Raw genomic sequence first — 22,412 nt, forward strand, 5'->3', positions numbered from 1 at the left:
TGCCTCCCAAGTGCTGGGATTAAAGGCGTGGGCTGATTTAGCGCTTTTAAACTATTAACAGCTAGGATCAGAGATGGTGGTTATTCTACACTGATCAGAAGTCACAGGTGCAGGCTGCAGAGACAAGCAGATCTCTGAGTTTGAGGCCACCATAGTCTACAAATTGAATTCTATGACACCAGGGCTACACAGAGAAACCCTGTCTCAAGAGAAAGGAAAAGAAGAGAAAGAAACAGGATTATAGGATGAGCTCTGATTTCCTGATGAGCATCCAAAGAGTTGCTGCCCTGCAGCGCCAGCCCATGTCCCCAGGCTTTATCCTTAGCACCCACTAACTGAATAGCTTGCTCAGCATTCCATATGTATTTTACTCCCCAGTTCCTCTTGCCAGCTGAGTGTCTCGACCTTTGTCCTTGTTCCGGATTCTGTTACTTTACCTCCATCGCTTATCTCCAGAGTCCAGTTTAGGTTCTCCCTAGCTTTATAGAACATCTTTCAAACATTTAGATTCCTGGAGAATATTCCACTCCCTTTGAATAGCAAACCATTAAAGCCGCGTAAGCAACAGAGAAGGATTTGCTGTATTTTTACTGTGTGTGGATGTGCCAGTGCTTGTGTGCATGTGTGTGTGCGCCTGTGCATACACATGTCACAATGTGTCAAAGTCAGAGGACAACGTCTCCTGTCATGGGTTTTAGAGATACAACTTTATTGTCTTGTTAGTGTGGTAGCACCCTTATCCCCTGAGCCCTTTACCAGTGCTGTTTTGTTTTTTGAGACAGATTGTCCCTGTATAGTCTAGGCAGGTCACCAGCTTGTGTTGTAATCCAGGTTGACATCTAACTCTTGATTTTATTTCTTCAACCACCTAAGTGCTAGGATTATACATGTGTACAATCACAACCGATTTGATATTTGCTTGCTTTATTTATTTATTTTTCACTTTAATGGGTGGTTTACCTGAATGTACATCTGTATACCATATGCAAGTACCTCCCATCGAGGTAGGAAGAGGGTGTTGGCTCCTCCAGAACTGTAGTTAGAGTTATAAGCTACTGTGTGGGTGCTGAGAATTGTGCCTGGGTCCTCTAGAAGAGCAGTAGTAACTGAGCCATCTCTCCAGTCCAATAACTCTTGGAGCTGGGTAGTGGTGATGCTTGCCTTTAATCCCAGAGGCAAAAGCAGGCAGATCTCTTGAGTTTGAGGCCAGTCTGGTCTGTAGAGAAATGTTCCACAGAGAAACCCTGTCTTGAAAAACCAAAACCCAAAACTTTTGGAGTCAGGCATAGTAGCCGACTCCTGTAATACAAGTTCTTGGGAGGCAGAGGCAGAAGGATCACCATGAGTTCAGGCCAGCCTAAGCTCTAATGATAGACCCCATCTCAATAGTAATTGTAATAGTTTTTAGTCATGCCCAGTGTCATGGGCCTATAGTCCTTCCTATCCCAAAGGCTGAGATAGAGGAATTATAAGTTTAAGGTCTGTCTGAACTATAAAGTAAATTTAAGGCCAGTCTGTACAACTTAGTAAAACCCTATTTCAGTATTGTAATAAAGTAAGAAGGGAGCAGAAACGATGGCTCTGTAAGTGTTTGCCACAAGCATAAAGACTTGAGTTTGATTCCTGGTACCCACATAGAAAGCCTCCTCTAGGGCTGGAGAGATGGCTCAGCAGTTAAGGGTGCTTAACTCTTCCTGCTGATGTCCTGAGCTCAGTACCCAGCACCCACACGGCAGCTCATAATCATCTGTAACTTCAGTTCTGGGAGATCTGATGCCTTCTTTTTGCTGAGTTTTTTTGTTTTGGTTCTTTGAAATCAGGGTTTCTCTTTGTAGCCCTGGCTATCCTTGCTCTGTAGACCAGGCTGGCCTTGAACTCAGAGATCTGTCTATACCACCTCACCTGGCTCTGACATCCTTTTCTGGTCTCAGGCACCAAGCCCATACATGGTATACATACATACATACATACAGGGAAAGTACATATATGAAAAAATAAACCTTAAGAAAGAAAAAAAAAGTATCTTCATGTAATGACACAGGTTTGTAATCCTAGTGTTGGGAGTAAAGGTAGGTAGATCCCTGTAGTTTACTAGTTGATAAACGCAAGCCCCAGGGCACCGGAGAGACTGTCTCAAAAAAACCCCAAGGGGGGGCAGAGAAATGGCTCAGTGGTCAGTGAGAATGCCTGTGAGAACATGCAGAGGATGAGTTTGTGTCCGTAGGGAGGATCACTGGCATTTGCTGAGAGCCTGCTTGAAAAAACCACGGTCTTTGGTTTTTCTTTGTTTGTTTGTAATTTATTTTATGTATGAATATTCTGTCTGCATGTATACTTGCATGCCAGAAGAAGACATCAGACCCCATTATAGATGGTTGTGAGCCACCATGTGCGTGCTGGGAATTGACCTCCTGATTAGAAGAGCAGCTAGTGTTCTTAACCATTGAGCCATCTCTCCAGCCCAAGCTCTTGGTTTAATGAGACTCTGCCTCAAAGGAACAAAACAAAGTGATGGAGTAAGATACTGTTGCCCTTGTCTGGACTCTGTATGCACTGCATACATGGAGACACACAGCAGCATAACAACAGAAGAAGGTGGAAGACTTGTAGGGAATGACTTATGTACAACGCCCCTACCCACCAGAAGTTTTTGTGTGTTTTTTTTGGTTGTTGTTGTTTGTTTGTTTTTTTTGTCTTTTTTTTTTTTCCGAGACAAGGATTCTCTGTGTAGCCCTGGCTGACCTGGAACTTACTTTGTAGACCAGGCTGGCCTCGAACTCAGAAATTCGCCTGCCTCTGCCTCCCAAGTGCTGGGATTAAAGGCGTGCGCTACTACCGCCCAGCACCAAAGTTTTTGGGGAAAACTTGGTAGTAGAGTTCTTTTTATTTATTTATTTATTTTTAAAATTTTTAATTTAATTTATTTTTGTTGTTGTTGTTGTTTTTTTTTTTTTTTTTTTGAGACAGGGTTTCTCTGTGTAGCCCTGGCTGTCCTGGAATTCACTCGGTAGACCAGGCTGGCTTCAAACGCAGAAATCTGCCTGCCATTCAGGCAAAACAGCTATACGCATTTTTTTTTTTTTTTTAAAACACCCTGGTTTCAGAGATCCTCATATGGCCACACCCACACAAATGTTTATTTTAGTGGGACAATAACTGCTTTGGAGAGGGAAACCTTTTTTTTTTTTTAAACTTGAATATAGATGGAAACTAAATGTTTATAGAGACGTACTAAATTTGTCTGAGGCAGAAGTGGAGTATTATCACACAGGGAAGTGGGAATGGGAACTTGGTGGCCATGGATCTCACCGCTCTCCACATGGAAGGAAGAACCTGTACACATTGACCTACGTGCACTGATCTCAGGAGGGCTGTGTGGTCCACTCCCTGCCTGGCTAGTGCAGGTTTTGGCTCTTAGAAAATGTGTTAGGTGAGCATACTGGTGCTCGTAGACCCTCCCCTTGCTTAGGACTTCCTTCTCATCATTTGCCAGACACTTTAGGAGCAGTGATGGGCAGAGTTGGTAAAAGGCTTGGTTTGGGCTTGGAGCAAGAATACAGGTAGGTACTTTGTCTACATTATGTCTGCTATTGTAGGTTTTTAAGTTTATTTTATTTTTTGACTCTAGGTTTACTTCATAGTCCAGGCTGGCCTAGAAATGGCATGTAGCCCATGCTGCCTCACTCAGTCTCAGCAGTCCTCCTGCCTCTGTCTCCTATTTGGTGAGACAGCCGTGAGCCACTGTGTTCAGCACACATACCTCCACGGCAGATTATCACTGTGTCCCTCTTTCTGGTCTAGAACTCACTATGCAGACCAGGTTGGGCTCAAATTAAAAAAATTCAAAAGTTCTACTCTCTAGCTGGGATTAAATGAGGTTGCTAATCTACTGGCAGCATGCATTCATTTTTAAATATAAATACTTGGTTTTGCTTCAGTAGGATTTGAGTAATGAGTTCCAGTTGGGGAAACCAAAGCTATCTTAGTTCTTTACAAATTTTTTACATGTGTGCATGTGGGTGTCAGACCACAACTGGCTGAGCCATCTCACTGTTACCTGGTTCTTTTAGGAAAGATGATAGATTAAGGTGTTTTTTGTTTGTTTTTGTTTTGAGACAAGATCTCACTGTATATCCCTGGTTGTCCTGGAACTCACTACTATGTAAACCAGGCTGGCCTTGAACTCACAAAGATCTGCTTGCCTCTGCTTCCTGACTGCTGTGCCACTATGCCTGGCTTAAGCTGGCTCGCTTCCTTCTTTCATTCCTTCTTTCCTTCCTTTCCTCTTTTAAAAAAAAAAGATTGTGTGCATGTATGTGCAGATGTCCACGGAGGTCAGAAGAAGGGCATTGAATCCTTTGGGACTGGAGTTACAGTTATTTGTGAGCCATGTTAATGTGGGTGCAGGGATCAAAACTCGTCCTGTGTAGAGCAGAAAGCACTCTTAATTGCTGATCTCTCAAGCCCCTAGATTAAGATTCTTATATTTGTTGCTATGGTTTGAAATTACATATAAGACTGGAACATCACCACCATGACCACACGCACACACAGAGTTAAAAAAATCTTATATACTTACACACATATATGCTTCTAAATTTCTGAACCCATTTATAAAAGTTTTATTCATAGATTTATTCCTGCCTCATGAAAGGAGAGTAGGCTAGCAGCTTGAGGCTAGGCTAGACTGTCTCTCTCTGTCTTGGAACTTTTTTTCGTTTTAATTGTTTTATATGTGTGTGTGGAAGTGCACATGCTGTGGTGTGTGTCAGGACAACTTACTGGAGTCCTCTTTTTCATCATCAGGCTTGGCAGCAAGCGTCTACTCTCTCAGCCACCTCACTGTCCTCCAATCCTTCCCTTCCTTGAGATAGGGTCTCACGCAGCCCAGGCTTTGAACTTTTGATCCTCCTGCCTCTATTTCTGTACAATTACAGGTGTGTATTCTCATACCTGACCAGACTGTGTAGTCTTTAGACCTAAAATTGATGTCAGTCGGTGTGGTGACGCTTGCCTTTAATCCTAGCACTCAGGAGGCAGAGGGAGGCTGATTTCTGAGTTTGAGGCCAGCCTAGTCTACAGAGTGAGTTCCAGGACAGCCAGGGCTACACAGAGAAACCCTGTCTTGGAAGAAAAAAAAAATTGATGTCAGTTGAGCAAGAGCATCTTGCAGTTGATAAAAACTGGATGTATTGCCGGGCAGTGGTGGCGCATGCCTTTAATCCCAGCACTTGGGAAGCAGAGGCAGGTGGATTTCTGAGTTGGAAGCCAGCCTGGTCTACAAAGTGAGTTCCAGGACAGCCAGGGCTATACAGAGAAACCCTGTCTCGAAAACAAAACAAACAAACAAACAAACAAAAATTAGATGTATTATGATTGAATGAACAGTCATTAAGCAACATATTCTGAAGCCAAGAACTCATATAATAATGACAGTGCTGGTGTGTATGTGGAAAATCTGAGCCCTGTGTACCTTATTAATGGGAATGAGAAACAGTGCAGCAGCTTAGGGAGACAGACAGACAGACACACACACCCTTTCTTTTTCTCCCCTCTCCTCTAGCTGTGTAGCCCAGTTGGCTCTGAACTGAGTTCCGATGTGCCACCTTGCCTGGCTTTGACAGTTCTTTAGCTTATTGAAATAACAACGAAGGAGGGATGAAGAAAGGACTCAGCAGTTAGGAGCTCTAGCATGCTGCCCTTTCAGAGGATCTGAGGTAGGGTCCCAGCACTCAAGTCAGGTGGCTTGTGGTCATCTGTGGTCTAGTTCTGATGCTACCTCTGGCCTCTAGCAGACACCTACCCACTCACTTAGACATAATAAAAAATCTTAGAAATAATAACAAAGAGGGGAAAACCCCAGAATGTCCATCAGCATCATGTGATGACTAGATAAGTAAAATATGTGTTTGTTACTCAAATATGTGTATGTTACTCAAAAAGGGAAGGAGGCTGGGCATGGTGACACACAACACTTTTAATGCCAGAACTTGGGAGGCAGAAACAGGTGGGTCTCTGTGAGAGGTTAGCATGGTCTACATACTGAGTTCTAGGACAGCCAGACTACATAACATGGACTGTGTCTAAGAAAAAAACCCAAATAAACAAGAAATACTGATATATATTATATTTGAGCCTCAGAAATGTGTAGGGTTTAAAAATCCAGGTATAAAAGTCTGTATTTATGTGATTTTGTTTCTAAATAGTATCCAGAGCAGACAGTTTTATAGGGATAGCAAGACTTGTGATTTCTCAGGGCTTCCAGGTGTGGTGGGGTATGAAGTGACAAGAGCATGCTTATTATTTCTTTTTGAGATAAGTAAGTGTGTTAAAGTTGTGGTGAGAGTTGCATGTTTTCTAGACTGTACTAAGAACCAGTGAATTGTACACTACCATGGGTAGATTGTGCGATAGGGGTCAGCTCAGTAAAGCTGTTACTGAAAACATAGGCTTAGTCTGAGATGGCTCTTTGAGTAAAAGCTTTGGCCACCAAGCTTCATGATTCAAGTTCCATCCCAGGACTCAGAGTAGAGGGAAAAAACAACTCTTACAGGTTGTCTTTAAATCTTCACAGCTGCTGTAGCATGTGTGCCACACACATTTGCACACACACAAATAATGTAATTTTATTAAAACCGTGTTCAGTAAAAATATTTAAATACATATTTACTAGTATATGAGAAAAATAAATTCTTACTTTTAAAAGGTTTATTTATTTATTTATGCATACGAGTACACTGTAACTGTACAGATGGTTGTGAGCCATCATGTGGTTGTTGGGAATTGAATATTTTTAGGGACCTCTGCTTGCTCCCATTGACCCTGCTTGCTCAGTCCCTGCTTGCTCAGTCCCTGCTTGCTCAGTCCCTGCTTGCTCAGTCCCTGCTTGCTCAGTCCCTGCTTGCTCAGTCCCTGCTTGCTCTGTCCCTGCTTGCTCTGTCCCTGCTTGCTCTGTCCCTGCTCGCTCAGGTCAGCCCCTGCTCGCTCAGGTCAGCCCTGCTTGCTCAGTCCCTGCTTGCTCAGTCCCTGCTTGCTCAGTCCCTGCTTGCTCAATCCCTGCTTGCTCAGTCCCTGCTTGCTCAGTCCCTGCTTGCTCTGTCCCTGCTCGCTCAGGTCAGCCCCTGCTCGCTCAGGTCAGCCCTGCTTGCTCAGTCCCTGCTTGCTCAGTCCCTGCTTGCTCAGTCCCTGCTTGCTCTGTCCCTGCTCGCTCAGGTCAGCCCTGCTCTCTCAGTCCCTGCTCGCTCAGGTCAGCCCCTGCTCGCTCAGTCCCTGCTCGCTCAGTCCCTGCTTGCTCTGGCCCAAAGATATATTATTATTATGAGTTCACTGTAACTGACTTTAGACTCACCAGAAGAGGCGTCAGATTTCATTATGGGTGGTTGTGAGCCACCATGTGGTTGGTGGAACTTGAACTCAGGACCTTCAGGAGAGCAGTCAGTGCTCTTACCCGCTTAGCCATCTTGCCCTTGCCAGCCCAAATTGTTACTTTTTAAAATATATATTTACTAGTAAATTAGAAAAAATAGTTACTTTTTTTTTTTTTTTTTTTTTGAGACAGGGTTTCTCTGGGAAGCCCTGGCTGTCCTGGAACTCACTCTGTAGACCAGGCTGGCCTCGAACTCAGGAACTCAGAGTTCCGCCAGCCTCTGCCTCCCAAGTGCTGGGATTAAAGGCGTGTGCCACCACTGCCCGGCAATAGTTACTTTTAGTAACAGTTTTTAGTAATTAATTTTTGTTTATAACCAGAATATTTTGTTTGTTTATTTTTGCTATAGGGACTCATCCTGTAGCCCAGCTAGCTTGAAACTCACTATGTAGCTCAGGCTACAACTCATGGCAGTTCTCCTGTGTCAGAATCTTGCATTTTGGTTATAGGCGTGTACCAGTACGCCTGTCTGGTTTGGTTATGTAGCATTGTATGGCTTTGACCTTCTCTTTCCAGTACTATACAGAATGGTCTCACAGCCCTAACAAACCCTCTGGCTTCTACCTGTTCAGCTTCCCTCCGACCCTTGGCAGTCTGTTGTTTTTATTTTAATATCTCCATTTTTTGCCTTTCCAGAATGTCATAATTGGAAACATATATATAGCCTTATTTTTAGTTTTGATTTTTTCCCCAGACAGATTGTCACGTAACCTGGGCTGTTTTTAACTTGCTCAGTTCCTGAACATGATCTTGAACTTCTGATCTTCTTGCCTCCACCTCTCAAGTGTTGGAATTACAGGTATGTACCACTATTCTCAGTTACACTGTTGGGAATGGAGCCTAGGGCAAGCACAAGCTATATTCCAGTCCCTCAGTCCCTGTATGTTCGTTTTAGGTGGGCTTCATTCACTTAGTAATGTGAACACATCTCCATGTCTTTATGCCTTGTTAGCTTTTTTTTTTTTTAAAGCATTAATTATCCCATAATCTCTGCCACTTTTAACCTTTTATCCAGTGAAAGATGTAGGGTGTTTTTTTGTTTGTTTGTTTTAAAAGTTTAGACAGGGCTGGGGAGCCTGGAGAGATGGCTCAGAGGTTAGTAATTAATTTTTGTTTATATCCAGAATATTTTGTTTGTTTATTTTTGCTATAGGGACTAACCCTATAGCTCAGCTAGCTTGAAACTCACTATGTAGCTCAGGCTACCCTTCAACTCACGGCAGTTCTCACTGGATGCTCTTCCAGAGGTCCTGAGTTCAATTCCCAGCAACCACATGATGGTTCAACAACCATGTGTAATGTGCCCTCCTCTGGCTTGCAGGCAGGTCACTGTATGCATAATAAATAATAAATCTTTAAAAAAATTTTTTTGGATGAGGCTGGAGAGATGGCTCGGAGGTTAAAACCACTGCTTGCTCTTCCAGAGGATGCAGGTTCAATTCCCAGCTCACAACTTCAGATCCAGGGGACCTGACACTCTTACATGGCTAAGAAACACCAATGCACATAAAATACAAATAAAATAATTTTTTAAAAGTTTGGGAATTGTAAGTCACAGTGCTTTAGTTTTTTTATGTGTTAAATGTAGGGAACTTGCCGTTTCCTCTTGAACAGCTTTGCATCCTGGGTAGTACTGGGAAATTGAGCTGTAGCTAGGTAATTATTTCAGCTGTGTTGTTGAGCAAGTTTTAGTGGAAATTTTTGGCTCTTAAAGAAATATGGGAAGCCGGGCGTGGTGGCGCACGCCTTTAATCCCAGCACTCGGGAGGCAGAGGCAGGCGGATTTCTGAGTTCGAGGCCAGCCTGGTCTACAAAGTGAGTTCCAGGACAGCCAAGGCTACACAGAGAAACCCTGTCTCGAAAAACAAAAAAAACAAAACAAAAAAAGAAATATGGGCCCATCTTGGAACTGTTGGTTAAAAAAAAAAAATCTTTGTGAAGATTAAAGGCTAATACTCTATGTAGGGTTATGAGTTCTTTAAAAGAATTTTTTTTTAAAGATTTATTTATTTATTATATGTAAGTACACTGTAGCTATCTTTCAGACACTCACCAGAAGAGGGCGTCAGATCTCGTTACAGATGGTTGTGAGCCACCATGTGGTTGCTGGGATTTGAACTCTGGACCTTCGGAAGAGCAGTCAGGTGCTCTTACCCACTGAGACATCTCACCAGCCCTAAAAGAATTTTTTAATTAGTTAAAAAATTGTTTTTGAGATTGGAGAGATGGCTCAGTGGTTAAGAGCACTGATTGCTCTTCTAGAGGTCCTGAGTTCAATTCTCAGCATGCAAATGACAGTTCACAACTGTCTGTAACTCCAGTTCTAGGGGACCCTGCACTCTCACACAAATATACATGCAGGCAAAACACATATTATTAAGAAAAAATTTGGGGTGTGCTGGAGAGATGGCTCAGTAGTTAAGAGTACTGGCTGCTCTTCCAGAGGACCTGAGTTCAATTTCCAGCAACCACCTGGTGGCTTACAACCATCTGTAACAGCATCTGATGCCCTCTTCTGGTGCGTCTGAAGAGAGCAACGGTGTACTCACATAGATATTTTTTTTGTTTTTTTGTTTGTTTTGTTTTGTTTTGTTTTTGAGACAGGGTTTCTCTGTGTACCTTGGCTGTCCTGGAACTCACTCTGTAGACCAGGCTGGCCTTGAACTCAGAATCCGCCTGCCTCTGCCTCAGCCTCCTGAGTGCTGGGTTATAGGTGTGTGCCATTATGCTTAGCATAGAACCATAACTTTTTAATAGAGCAGGTAAAAATTTTTTTTCCAGTCATAGATGATTGTAAGATACCATGTGTGTTCTAGGAACCAAACCTGGGTCCTCTGCAAGAGCAGTAAGTGTACTTAACCACTGAGTCAATCCTACCGGCCCTTTGTTTTGTTTTCTGAGGTAGGACTTCATGTAGCTCAGTGTAGTCAAGGGAAACCTTGAATTTGTGGTCCTCTAGCCTTTGTCCCTTGGGTGCTGGGATTACGGTTTTATACCATGCTGGGGTTAAATTTAGGGCCTTTGTACATGCTAGACAAATAGTCTACCAGCTGAACTACATCTCCAATCTTAGATTTAGATGTTATTAATGCCTTTTATTGACTAAGGAAACATTTTCAGTTGATTTCCTTTTTTTTTTTTTGTTTTTTTTCGAGACAGGGTATCTCTGTATAGCCCTGGCTGTCTTGGAACTCACTTTGAAGACCAGGCTGGCCTCGAACTCAGAAATCCGCCTGCCTCTGCCTCCCGAGTGCTGGGATTAAAGGCGTGCGCCACCATGCCCGGCCCTTCAGCTGATTTTCTTAGAAAGGCTTTGTTTGGCCTCGGGTGTTACAGGTTTTCTGAGGGATTTAAGCAAAAAACAAAAACCCCTGAGTTTCTAAAAACAAACAACCAGAAAATAAAAGTGAAGTTAGGACTAGCATGTGACCCAGCTGTAGTGCTCCTGTAGCACCCAAAAGAGTCTTAAGTGCCCACCAGATACCTACATAGTCACTGATTGTGACACCATTCACAATAACTGAGGTCTGGACTCAGTCTAGTAACCCATCAGAAGATGATTGGGTAAGGAGACTGGTGTATGTACACAGTGAAGTTTTAAGTAGAGAAACTGTCTTCAAAAAAACCAAAAACTTGTATGATGGATGGATGGAGCCAGATTCAGAAAGACCAATGCTGCATATTTTCTCTGTAGCAGAATCTTTGTTTTTAAAAAGTATTTAAGACATGAAAATAGAAGGTAGATTATTTAGCCACAGGAAGGGGACAAGTTGGGAGGGGTAAATAAAGTGCACAGAGAGGCTAATTCAGGTTGAATATGAACAAAGTCCATAATAGCATGTATGAAAATGTCATAATGAAGCCCGTCGTCTTGTATAATGAGTATATACTAAAAATGTCCCTGGGGATCATATTACCACCCTTGCCCCACACAAGGGTAATGTGAGGGTTCCTAGGATACCAGTCTTTGTTTAGATGGAATAGTCAGTTATAGACATTTCTTAAGAGTGTAGACTTTCTAATTATTGCCTTCAGGTTTGTTTTTTTTTTTTAAATAAGGTCTCACACGATCAGGTTGTCCTTGAATTGAGTACCTGAGGATGACCTTGAACTTGTGTGGCCTCGAAAGTCCTGGAAGTGCTAAAGTCACAGGCTTGTGCCACTGTTCCCTGACTTGCCTTCAGTGTTTAGATGGCTAAAGCTGCACAGAGAAGTGACTTTGTTAAGACACTCCTTCCCTCATAGCCTGTGCCCTTGCTTCCCTGTAGTGTGGAGAAGCACAGAAAGAGCTGTCTGTAGTTTTGGGTTCCTACATCATTTTGCAGTTGCAGGGAACCGAACAAGAGAGCTGTGGTGCAGACTGCCTGCAGATGACCTGATTCTCCATACTAGACCCTGCTTAACACTTTTCCAGCAACAGGGAAAGGAAGGAAATTATGTTTTAGGTATTTCTTAGCTGTGGAACCTTTCTCAGCAAGTCACTTTCCTGTGGTACCAGCTACCTCATCGAACTGGTCTGATACAGAGAGGTTCGAGTTACCATTTACTTCAGTTATTCAGATCTTTACAGAACTGGGGACTGAACCGATGCCTTCAGTGTGCTCTGCAAGAGCTCTACCATGGAGCTGTGTCTCCAGTTATCTTTACTTCTTCTGTTGAGATGTTGAGACAGGTTTCTCACTGTTTGGAATGCTTTAACTGTTTACGTAGCCTGGTAGGTTTTGAATTTGTGGTTTTCCTGACTTAGCTGGGATTACGAGCCAAATATACCAGGCTAGGTTTTAATGACTTTTGATATTAAATGTGGATGGTGCAGCTAATGTTAAAGGGAGTTCATTAGTATAGAAAATAGATAAATACCAGGAAGTTTCTAACCTGCTTGGAAAGATGAATATAAATACATAGTTGAGTAGATATTTCATGAGTGTCTCTCAAGAAGATCCTGACCTTGGTGCACAAATATTAAATTAGAACGTATTTTTTCTATTTTCCTTTCCTTTTCTCTTTCCCTCTGTCTCTCTCTCTTTTTTTTTCTTTTTTTGTTTTTCAAGACAGGGTTTCTCTGTATAGCCCTGGCTGTCCTGGAACTCACTTTGTAGACCAGACTGGCCTCGAACTCAGAAATCCGCCTGCCTGTGCATCCCGAGTGCTGGGATCAAAGGCGTGCGCCACCACACCTGGCTCCTTCTCTGTCTCTCTTAAGACAAGGTTTCTTTTCATAGTTCTGGCTGTCCTGGAACTCACCAAGCTATTCTTGAATTCAGATGCTGCCTGCCTCTGCCTCCTGAGTGCTAGGATTAAAGACATGTGCCACTAAGCCCAGCTATTTTGGAGACTTTTGGTGTGATTATTAAACTCCACTCAAGGTCTTGCACATACTAGGCTGGTGTTCTATGATGGAGCTAAATTCTAACCAACTGTGAATATATATAAATTACTAAATATAACAAATTCAAGTAATGAGGAACTTGATTGGTCAGAGGTAGAGAGAACTTAAAAGAATAGAAAAACTACACATGGGAATGGGCAGGTCCCTAGGCTACTAACCATGGGTAAGGAAGAATCCAGGCTAGGGGCTGTACCTTGTTGAATGGGGCACAGCTTTGCCTAGCTAGATGGCAGAATCATTGTGGGGTTTATGTTGGCAGAACATGTTAGAAATCAGCATTCTAGAACTTAGTGGGTAGATTCTATTTACAAGGAAATTTATCACCAGAAGCACTATACTGTGAAGTTGTTGAGTGAGGTGTTAAGAAGCTGCTGGCCTCTACTCCATGCATCGTGGGAGTCAAAACAGCTGTGGTTGGGTTCTAGGAAAGCTGGCTAAATGGTGGAGGCCTGGTGAGAGTCGGATAATGGAACCAGAATGAAAGCTGCTGGGTTTGCTTTAGTGTCTCTAATGTCTCTACTAACAAGCTTAACCTCAGCTCACAAGGGAAAGTAATGATTTCATCCTTGTTTTCTGTGAAGCTGACAAGGGAGAGTAGATTATTATTCCCAGATTATCTAGTCAGACCCACCCCCTTATTTTTGAGGACAGGGTTTCACTATTTAACCTTGCCTGGCCTTGAATTCACAATCTTCCTGCCTTAGCCTTCTGAGTGTTGGAATTATAGGTGTGTACAACCATTCCCAACTTGAATTTGTTTCTTTAATGCAGGATCGATTTAAAGTGCCATCTTACTCTGGCCTAGGATAACCTGTGCTTTGCTTTCATCATCATAGGTTTGTTTTGAGTTTGTTTTAAATTTTAATTTACTGTATGTACTCTGTGTGTGTGTGTGTGTGTGTGTGTGTGCTCGCGCGCGCAGGTGCGCATATGTGCCTACTTTGAAAAAGGCCAGAGAACAACCTTGGGTTCATTCTTCAGATGGTATTCATATTCTTTTTGAGGAAGGGCTTTTACTGGCCTGGAATTCACCAACTAGGCCAGCCTGGATGGCCAGCAAGTTCCAAGGATCTACTTATTTCTACTATCCCAGTGCTTGTAACACATAGCATCATGCTCATTTGTTTTATCATTCCTTTGTTAGACTCTCAGCGACCTGTCTCTTAGGAGGAGCTGGGATTAAAGGGCTGGACCACTTCTGGCACCCATAGCAGTGGCTTACAATCACCTGTAGCTCTAGCTCTAAGGGAATCTGCTGCCTCTGGCCTCTGACTCTGCACACATTTGTATGCACACAATTAAAAAGAAAATCTCACTTTTTATTTAAAAGTTAAGTCTTATTTTATGTGTATGGGTGTTTTGCTGCATGTTAAGTGTGTGCATTGTGTGTATGCAGCTCCTTTAGAGGTCAAAAGAAGGTGTTGGGTCACCTGGAACTGGAGTTACAGGTGGTTATAAGCCACTGTCTGGTTGCTCAGAATTAAGCCTGGGTCCTCTGGAAGAGCAGCCAGTGCTCCTAATGGCTGAACCATCTCTCCAGCCCTTGGAATTGATTTGTTAGCTATTACTGTGTGTGTGTTTGTGCATGCACATGCACGTGTGTCATGACTCCCGTGTGAAGGTCAGAGGACAACTTTGAGGAACCTGTTGTCCTCCCACTGTGCGAGAAAGTGAGGTCACCAGGTGGTTCTGCAAGTGTTTACTTGCTGTGCTATCTTGTTGGCCCAATTTCCAGCAATTCTTCTATTTTTACTTACTTACTTGCTGTTGCTTTGTTTTTCACTATGTATCACTGGCTGGCCTGGAACTCACTATGTAGACCAGGCTGGGCTTGAACTCACAGAGATCCACTCGCCTCTGCCACTCTTGTGTTGGGATCAACAGAGTGTACCACCATTTGTGGATAGTTTCTAACAGTTCTTGGAAGTCATGTAGTACAATTCTTAAAACTTTTCTTTTTTTTTTTAAGATTTATTTATTATATGTAAGTACACTGTAGCTGTCTTCAGACACTCCAGAAGAGGGAGTCAGATCTCATTACGGATGGTTGTGAGCCACCATGTGGTTGCTGGGATTTGAACTCTGGACCTTCGGAAGAGCAGTCGGGTGCTCTTACCCACTGAGCCATCTCACCAGCCCAATTCTTAAAGCTTTATAGTTTCACCGGGGAAGTTTATGGTTTCAGTCTTTGCGTTTAGGTGCTTGATTATCTTGAACTAATTTTGTTGTTGATATTAGGGTTGAGGTTCATTTTTTTTCTCCCTTATGGATATAAGGTTGTGCAAGGATTGTCAACATTTATTGTAAAGGCTTATACTCTTTCTTGTTTGCTTGTTTGGTGTTTTTTTTTTTCTTTTTTAACATATTTATTTTTCTTTTTTGAGGCTGGCTTGGAACTTAATATGCAATGCATGGTGGCCTCAGAAGCTCAGTGACCCAACTGCCTCTACATCCAAGTTTTGGGATTAAAGTGTATGCCTCTACACCCAGGTCAATTAATAGATAATATATTTTTATAAGAATAGTTTAATCAGGTGGTAGTGCCACATACCTTAAATCCCAGCATATAGGAGGCAGAGGTAGGCAGATCTCTTGAGTTCAAAGCCAGCCTTGAGCATAGTCTACATAGTCCCAAGATATTCAGGGCTACATAGAGAAACTGTCTTTTTTTTCTTTCTTTTCTTTTTTTTTTTTAAGATTTATTTATTATATGTAAGTACACTGTTGCTATCTTCAGACACACCAGAAGAGGGCATCAGATTCCCATTACAGATGGTTGTGAGCCACCATGTGGTTGCTGGGATTTGAACTCAGGACCTCTGGAAGAGCAGTCAGTGCTCTTACCGGCTGAGCCATCTCTCCAGCCCGAAACCCTGTCTTAAAAAACAAAATGAATAATTTTTTTAAAAATTAACTATGTTCTATGTGTATGAGTGTTTTGCTTGCATGGTCGATGTCTTAGGAGCTCAGAAGAGGCCGTTCCCTGGAACTGGAATTACAGACAGTTGTGAGCTGCCATGTGGGTTCTGGGAATTGAACTTGGGTCTTCTAGATGACTAGTGGGTGTCTTAACCAGTGAGCCATCTGTCTTAGTCAGGGTTTCTATTCCTGTACAAACTTCATGACCAAGAAGCAAGTTGGGGAGGAAAGGGTTTATTAGGCTTACACTTCCATGCTGCTGTTCATCACCAAAGGAAGTCAGGACTGGAACTCAAACAGGTCAGGGAGCAGGAGCTGATGCAGAGGCCATGGAGGGATGTTCTTTACTGGCTTGCCTCCCCTGGCTTGCTCAGCCTGCTCTCTTATAGAACCCAAGACTACCAGCCCAGGGATGGTCCCACCCACAAGGGGCCTTTCCCCCTTGATCACTAATTGAGAAAATGCCTTACAGTTGGATCTCATGGAGGCATTTCCTCAACTGAAGCTCCTTTCTCTGTGATAACTCCAGCTGTGTCAAGTTGACACAAAAATAGCCAGTACACCATCTCTGTAGCCCCCAAAACAAATAATTTATTGACATAGTAAGGGAGTCGTGAGCTAGGCAGCAGTAAGTATCTAGGGTACTGCCTGCCTCTCAGGGTTTGTTTATGGAATTACTCAGACTTGGTTCTCCTCAGACCTAGTGTTGTGCACCCCATGCTTATGAGACTTTGTCCATTGTGTTCTGATTTGTTACAGGAATTTTACTGTTTTCCTTAAATGTGTCAGACAGTAAAAACATGAACCAAAGACCAAAAGACATATTTGTTAAAACTAAAAGTATTGCTTTAATTTTGTCTCCCCTATCCTGGCTTACCAGGTTTAACTTTACAAAAAGCAAGTCTAAATAAATAATCCCAGACGAGCCAGAGCTACATAGTGAGACGCTGTCTCAATAACCCTGTCTCAACAGTAGTAGTAGTAATAACACTAACAATAGTAATACTGTGGGTGTCATGTTCATTAGTCGTCCCAGCTATTTGGGAGACAGAGGCAGCAGAAGAGTTGCTGGAATACGGATTCCAGGCTACCCCGAGTAAAAAGCCAGACCCTGTCAGGAAAAAAGAAAAAATCATCCTTTAAAAGCATGTGATTGTCAGTCATGATGCTTTCACTGCCTACGTGAGACAGTTAAAGCCTTTGTTGTGCTAGGGATTGATCCCAGGGCCTCTCACACATGCTAAGCATGTACTTCACCAACATGTAGTTAGAGCAGCATGTCTCCAGCTCTGATGGATTTTGTTTTAAAAGAAGTAATAATACAATAAATAGAAAATTATGAACTGATTTTTGATGTGATTTGCAAATTTGCCTTTGAAATGTAAAGGTACCAGGGGTGCTTTGATTAATAAAAAATGACTGCCTAACAAGTGCAAGTGGTTAATCTGCTACCATAAGAAAGTGTGTTGGCTACAGAATTCTGAATTCTGAGCTTAAAGTAGGTACTTGCTGCTGGGAATCTGTGCTTCTGCCTGGCTGAGGGGTAAGGGAACCAGGTATTGCCTTGCAGTTGCTGTTGAGACTGCTTTCCTGGTTCTTAAAATAGCCTTGACCTTGTTTGCATCCCAAGCTCATCACAGTTCTCTTGTTTGCCAGGACTTTGCATTCACTGCCACTTTCTAGGCTTATTGTTTTGTTGAATTAAAATTAGACCTGAGAAAAACAAACCTAAAACACCCAGCCCAAGCAACAACCCCAACCATTTATTTTCTATCTTCTGTTTGGTATTTTTTGCCCCCTTTTTTTTTTCCTTTAGTATCATTGATTAAAAATTAATCCTTTTCTTTGTAGGTTCTTTTTTTTTTAACATTTGTACAGTTCTTGTTTATGTTATTCTTACCTTCTTACATTTAAATTTGTTTTTGATTAATTTATCATGTCTCTTTGAGAATCTACACAGAATTTTATGTTTTCTTTGTTGCTGGTTTGGCTTGGAATTTTGTCTGCAGAATGATTTTTTTTTCTTAAGATTTATTTATTTATGTATACTGTGGCTGTACAGATAGTTGTGAGCCTTCATCCGGTTGTTGGGAATTGAATTTAGGACCTCTCCTTACTCCGGTAGACTCTGGTCAACCCCAGTCCCTCAGTCCCTGCTTGCTCCAGTAGCTAACTTCAGATGCACCAGAAGAGGGCGTCAGATCTCATTATGGATGGTTGTGAGCCACCATGTCATTGCTGGGATTTGAACTCAGGACCTTAGGAAGAGCAGTCAGTGCTCTTACCCGCTGAGCCATCTCTCCAGTCATTCAGAATGTTTTTGTAACTCCACTTTACCTTTTTTCTCTAGTGTTGGTAGAGATGGGTGATGCCTATACTCTCAGTACACAGGAGTCTAGGATAGGAGGAATTGTCCTAGGCTTGGCTATAGACTAAGACCCTGTCTCAAATGTGTGTGTGTGTGTGTGTGTGTGTACCCTGCTACCTCAACCTCCTGGGTGCTGGAATTATACCTGTGCACCCCCCCCCTCGGGTGAAAGAAAAGAGGACTCCTGGAATACAAGGCAGGCACTCCACTGATAGCTGTGTTTGCCAGCCTCCTTCAGTCCTTTAAAAAAAAAAAAGTGTGTCTCTTGTATGTGTTTAAAGATACATGTATGTCTGAGTGAGTATGGGTTCATATTTTGGTGGTTGTATGGAGGTCAGAGCATGTGTATGTCATGTCTGTGTGTGAGTATGAGCACATGTGTTCACATGTGCTTGTGTGAAGATCAGTGTAATTGCTTGTGTTGGTCTTTGCCTTCTGCCTCGAGACAGGGCCTCTTGCTTACTGTTGTGTACAGCCAGCCGGCTGGCCAGCCCACCCTGGCCTGTGAGCTTCCAGGATTCTCTTCTCTGCCTGCAATCTCTCTGTCTCCCAACTATGAGCACTGAGATTACAGACACATGAGACTTTATCCTCTGAACCATCCCCCAAGCCTACCTCTAGTTCTTTTCAAACTTTTTGTTTGAAAAAGGAGCTTGGTAAACTGCCCAGACTGTCCTCAAATTTGATATCCTCCTGCCTTAGCCGCCTTAGTGTTGGGATTAAAGGTTCTACCACCACATGTGCCACCATGCCAGAGAAATTAAAGAGTTTAAATTTTTCTTTAAATATATGTGTGTGTGTGTGTATTCATTCACACACACACTAGCTGACTTCAAGTGTACCAGAGGAGGGCATCAGATCTCATCATGGATGGTTGTGAGTCACCATGTGGTTGCTGGGGTTTGAACTCATGACCTTCGGAAGGACAGTCTCACTGTCCTAACCCACTGAGCCATCTCACCAGCCCCATGACTTTTAAGTTTTTAAAAAAATGTGTGAATGTATGTTGGGGCAAGGCAATTGCCATAGTGTCTGTCTGTCTGTCTGTCTGTCTCTGGCTCTGTGTAAGTCAAAGAACAACTCTGGAGTGGGTTTCTCCTTTCTGTGACATCTGGGAACTGAATAAGTTGTCAAACTTGTGAAGCATTTTACCCACTGTGCTATCTTACCCAGTTCGAAGTCTTAAAAGTGACTTATTTTTAATTGTGTGTGTGTGTGTGTGTGGGGGGGTGCACATGGGTGCAGGTGGCAGTGGAGTTAGGTGTCAGATCTCCTGGAGCTGCAGCTATAGGCCGTTGTGAGCCACCTGACATGAGTGCTGGGGTCTCACTCCAGCTCTTTGCAAGAGAAGACAGACACAGTCTTAACTGCTGAGCCCTGTTGGCTCCCAGTTCAAAAACTGTAGAAAGCAGTGGGGGAGTTAAACCTCAGAGATTGCTTTGGGTAGAGGGAATGGCTAGTGCCAATACATCCATGTGTGAGGAACAGTATGTGGACAGACTATGTCTAGAATGGGATAACAAGCAAGCCCAAGACGGGTAGGATATGAAGTCAAAACCTGGAGTTGAGGATGGGACAGACACAGGTACAGAGGGGTTTAGTGAGGAGAGGGAGGCTAGCTGTTTGTCCCCATTAGGTTTTCCTAGAATGAGTAGGCTGCTGGGTATGATTCCTGAGTCTTGACTGGAACATTAATAAGAGACTCGGTGAAGGGAGCATCAAAGCAGACAAACAGGAAGGTGCGGGGAGTACTGCTTAGGGAGAAAGGAAGAAAAAAGTATGCCAAGAACATTTCACAGTTTCTTCCACCTCCTAGAGCAGTGCTTCTCAACCTGTGGGTCCCTGAGACCATCTGCATATCAGATATTTACATTATGATTCATAGGAGTAGCAAAATTACAGCTATTAAATAGCAGTGAAAGTATTTTACAGTTGTGGTCACCACAACATAAGTTGTAAAAGGCATTAGGGAGGTTAAGAACCACTGTCCTGAGCCAGGCGTGGTGGCACACACCTTTTTTTTTTTTTTTTTTTTAAAGATTTATTTATTATATGTAAGTACACTGTAGCTGTCTTCAGACACACCAGAAGAGGGAGTCAGATCTCATTACAGATGGTTGTGAGCCACCATGTGGTTGCTGGGATTTGAACTCTGGACCTTCAGAAGAGCAGTCGGGTGCTCTTACCCACTGAGCCATCTCACCAGCCCTGGCACACACCTTTAATCCCAGCACTGGGGAGGCAGAGGCAGGCGGAATTCTGAGTTCGAGACCAGCCTGGTCTACAGAGTGAGTTCCAGGACAGCCAGAGCTACACAGAGAAACCCTGTCTCGAAAAACCAAACCAAAAAAACAAAAAACAAAAAACAAGCAAACAAAAAAAACCACTGTCCTAGAGGATTGTGATGGTAATTATAGTCTACTTGGGAACCAGGGCTTTTCCTATCATGTATACTAGCATTCGTCTAAACCAACAAACTCGGGGCAGTAGTGCTGCACACCTTTAATCCCAGAACTTGGGAGGCGGTGGCAGGTGGAGCTCTGTGAGTTGCAGGACAGCCAGGGCTACACAGAAAAAGTAACTAACCCGTGTTTTAAATAAGCCAGACTAGCCTCAAACTCCTAGTGCAGGTTAATCTCCTTGCTTTTTTTGGGGGGGGGGGGCAGAATTTCATTCTGACCAGGTTGATCTTAGGTCTCTAGCCTCAGCCTCCTGAGTGTGAAACTATAGGTGTAAGCCATCACACCAGGCAAGTCAGGCAGTCAGCCTAAAGTGCCAATACAGAGTGTGTAAAGCAGGGCAGGGCAGATGGACAGTAAGCTCAGGCAGGGCAGTGGAACTCCATGGCCTCCATGAGCACAGGCCACTCACACCCTGACAGGCTTTCAGCTGTTTTAAGGTAAGTCTCAAGGGTGAGTGCTGCTTGCTGTGTGGCAGATGGTGAGTCTTCAGGGTATCTGAGGAGCATGGTCTGCAATGGCCTAGGACTCCTCAGTGCCCCATGCTGCTCCTGCCCTGATGCCTTCATTGCTCCCTGCCTTTATCCTTCAGGCGCCGTCTGCCTACTACAGTCCTGACTCAAAAGCAGATTTGGTATTAAAGAAATAGCAAGAATTTAAACTTTTCTTTATGTCTTTTTTTTTTTTTGGCTTTTTGAGACAGGGTTTCTCTGTAGCCCGGGCTGTCCTGGAACTCACTCTGTAGAACCAGGCTGGCCTCGAACACAGAAATCCACCTGCCTCTGCCTCCCAAGTGCTGGGATTAAAGGTGTGCGCCACCATGGCCCAGCTGAATTTTAAGTTTTCTTAAGGGAAAGAAAAACTGACCTCAGAGGGAAGGTGCTCTCTAATACAGATAACTTTTCTCTTTCCCACAGTGGGAAGGAAGACTGAAAGTAGAAGAATCTGAATTTCTCTGAGGAAAAGCAAAAGAAAAGATTTTTAAAATTGTTTTTAAAATGTCGTGGCTCGTGCCTTTAATTCTAGGACTTGGGGGGCAGAGTGAGACAGATTTCTGACTTCCTGGTCTACAGCCAGTTCCAGTCCAGCCAGGGCTACACACAGATAGCCCACCTGGGGGAGGGAGGCCGGATTTTGCTTTAAATCCTACCAGAGAATGGTTTTTCATGTCTGGTCCTTTGTACCTTTAGCAGAGAACTTTACATGACCTGATGCTTAAGGTAGAAACTCTTGTCTTGAAGACAGCAAATTTAGGGCCATCCTGGGTGATAATGGGGAAACCTTGTCCTAGAAAAATAAACATAAAAATATTGGCAAAGAATTTGAGTTCGGATGATGGAAGCCAGAGTTGTGAAGATGGATGATGGTGATAGTTATACAAGCAGTGTGAATGTACTTAATGTCGCTGGAACGCACGCTTAATGGTTAAAATGCACACAGGCCCAGACACACTTCTCTTGGGTTAGGATGAGACCTCGAACAGAATGTATTTCTGTTGTTTTTTTTTTTTGATCCTTTTATCTTTGAGGCTTACATAACTGAGTTAGTTGTCATACTGATGGTTATGACATGGTATATCTCTGAAGTGAAATCCTCAGAGTATTTAGAGGGTGTTGGACAGGAGCTGTGTACACAGAACAATGGGTGGAAACCAAAGCTGCATCGTTTTAAGAGTTCTTGAGCTGCCTCTTAGGTTATAGTAGCAGACATGCAGGGGATGCACACAGCATGGAAACTGACTGGCCAGACTTTTGATTCCCTTTTCCTATCTTGTCTTTTCTAGGACAGAACAGTAAACTAAGCAGACTGTGACCATTGGCCTCCCACTAGCCAGGATCAACTTAGCTCTCC

General features: G+C 43.1%; 1 protein-coding gene across 3 annotated transcripts in view; it reads left to right on the forward strand.

Moving 5' to 3' along the window:
• Cdhr4 (cadherin related family member 4) overlaps positions 1 to 22,409 on the forward strand; it is a 35,139-nt gene extending 12,730 nt beyond the window's left edge. For all 3 annotated transcript variants that reach the window (XM_085828006.1, XM_085828009.1, XM_085828013.1), the window contains one exon: positions 22,345 to 22,409. In XM_085828006.1, coding sequence (XP_085684132.1) covers positions 22,345 to 22,373 — 29 coding nt within the window. In that variant the 3' untranslated portion in view covers positions 22,374 to 22,409. The remainder of the gene's footprint in view (positions 1 to 22,344) is intronic.
• The last annotated feature ends 3 nt before the right edge of the window (positions 22,410 to 22,412 follow it).

This window comes from Mus caroli, unplaced genomic scaffold (genome assembly GCF_978045245.1).
Source record: "Mus caroli unplaced genomic scaffold, Mus_caroli_1 scaffold_11, whole genome shotgun sequence".
NCBI lineage: Eukaryota > Metazoa > Chordata > Mammalia > Rodentia > Muridae > Mus > Mus caroli.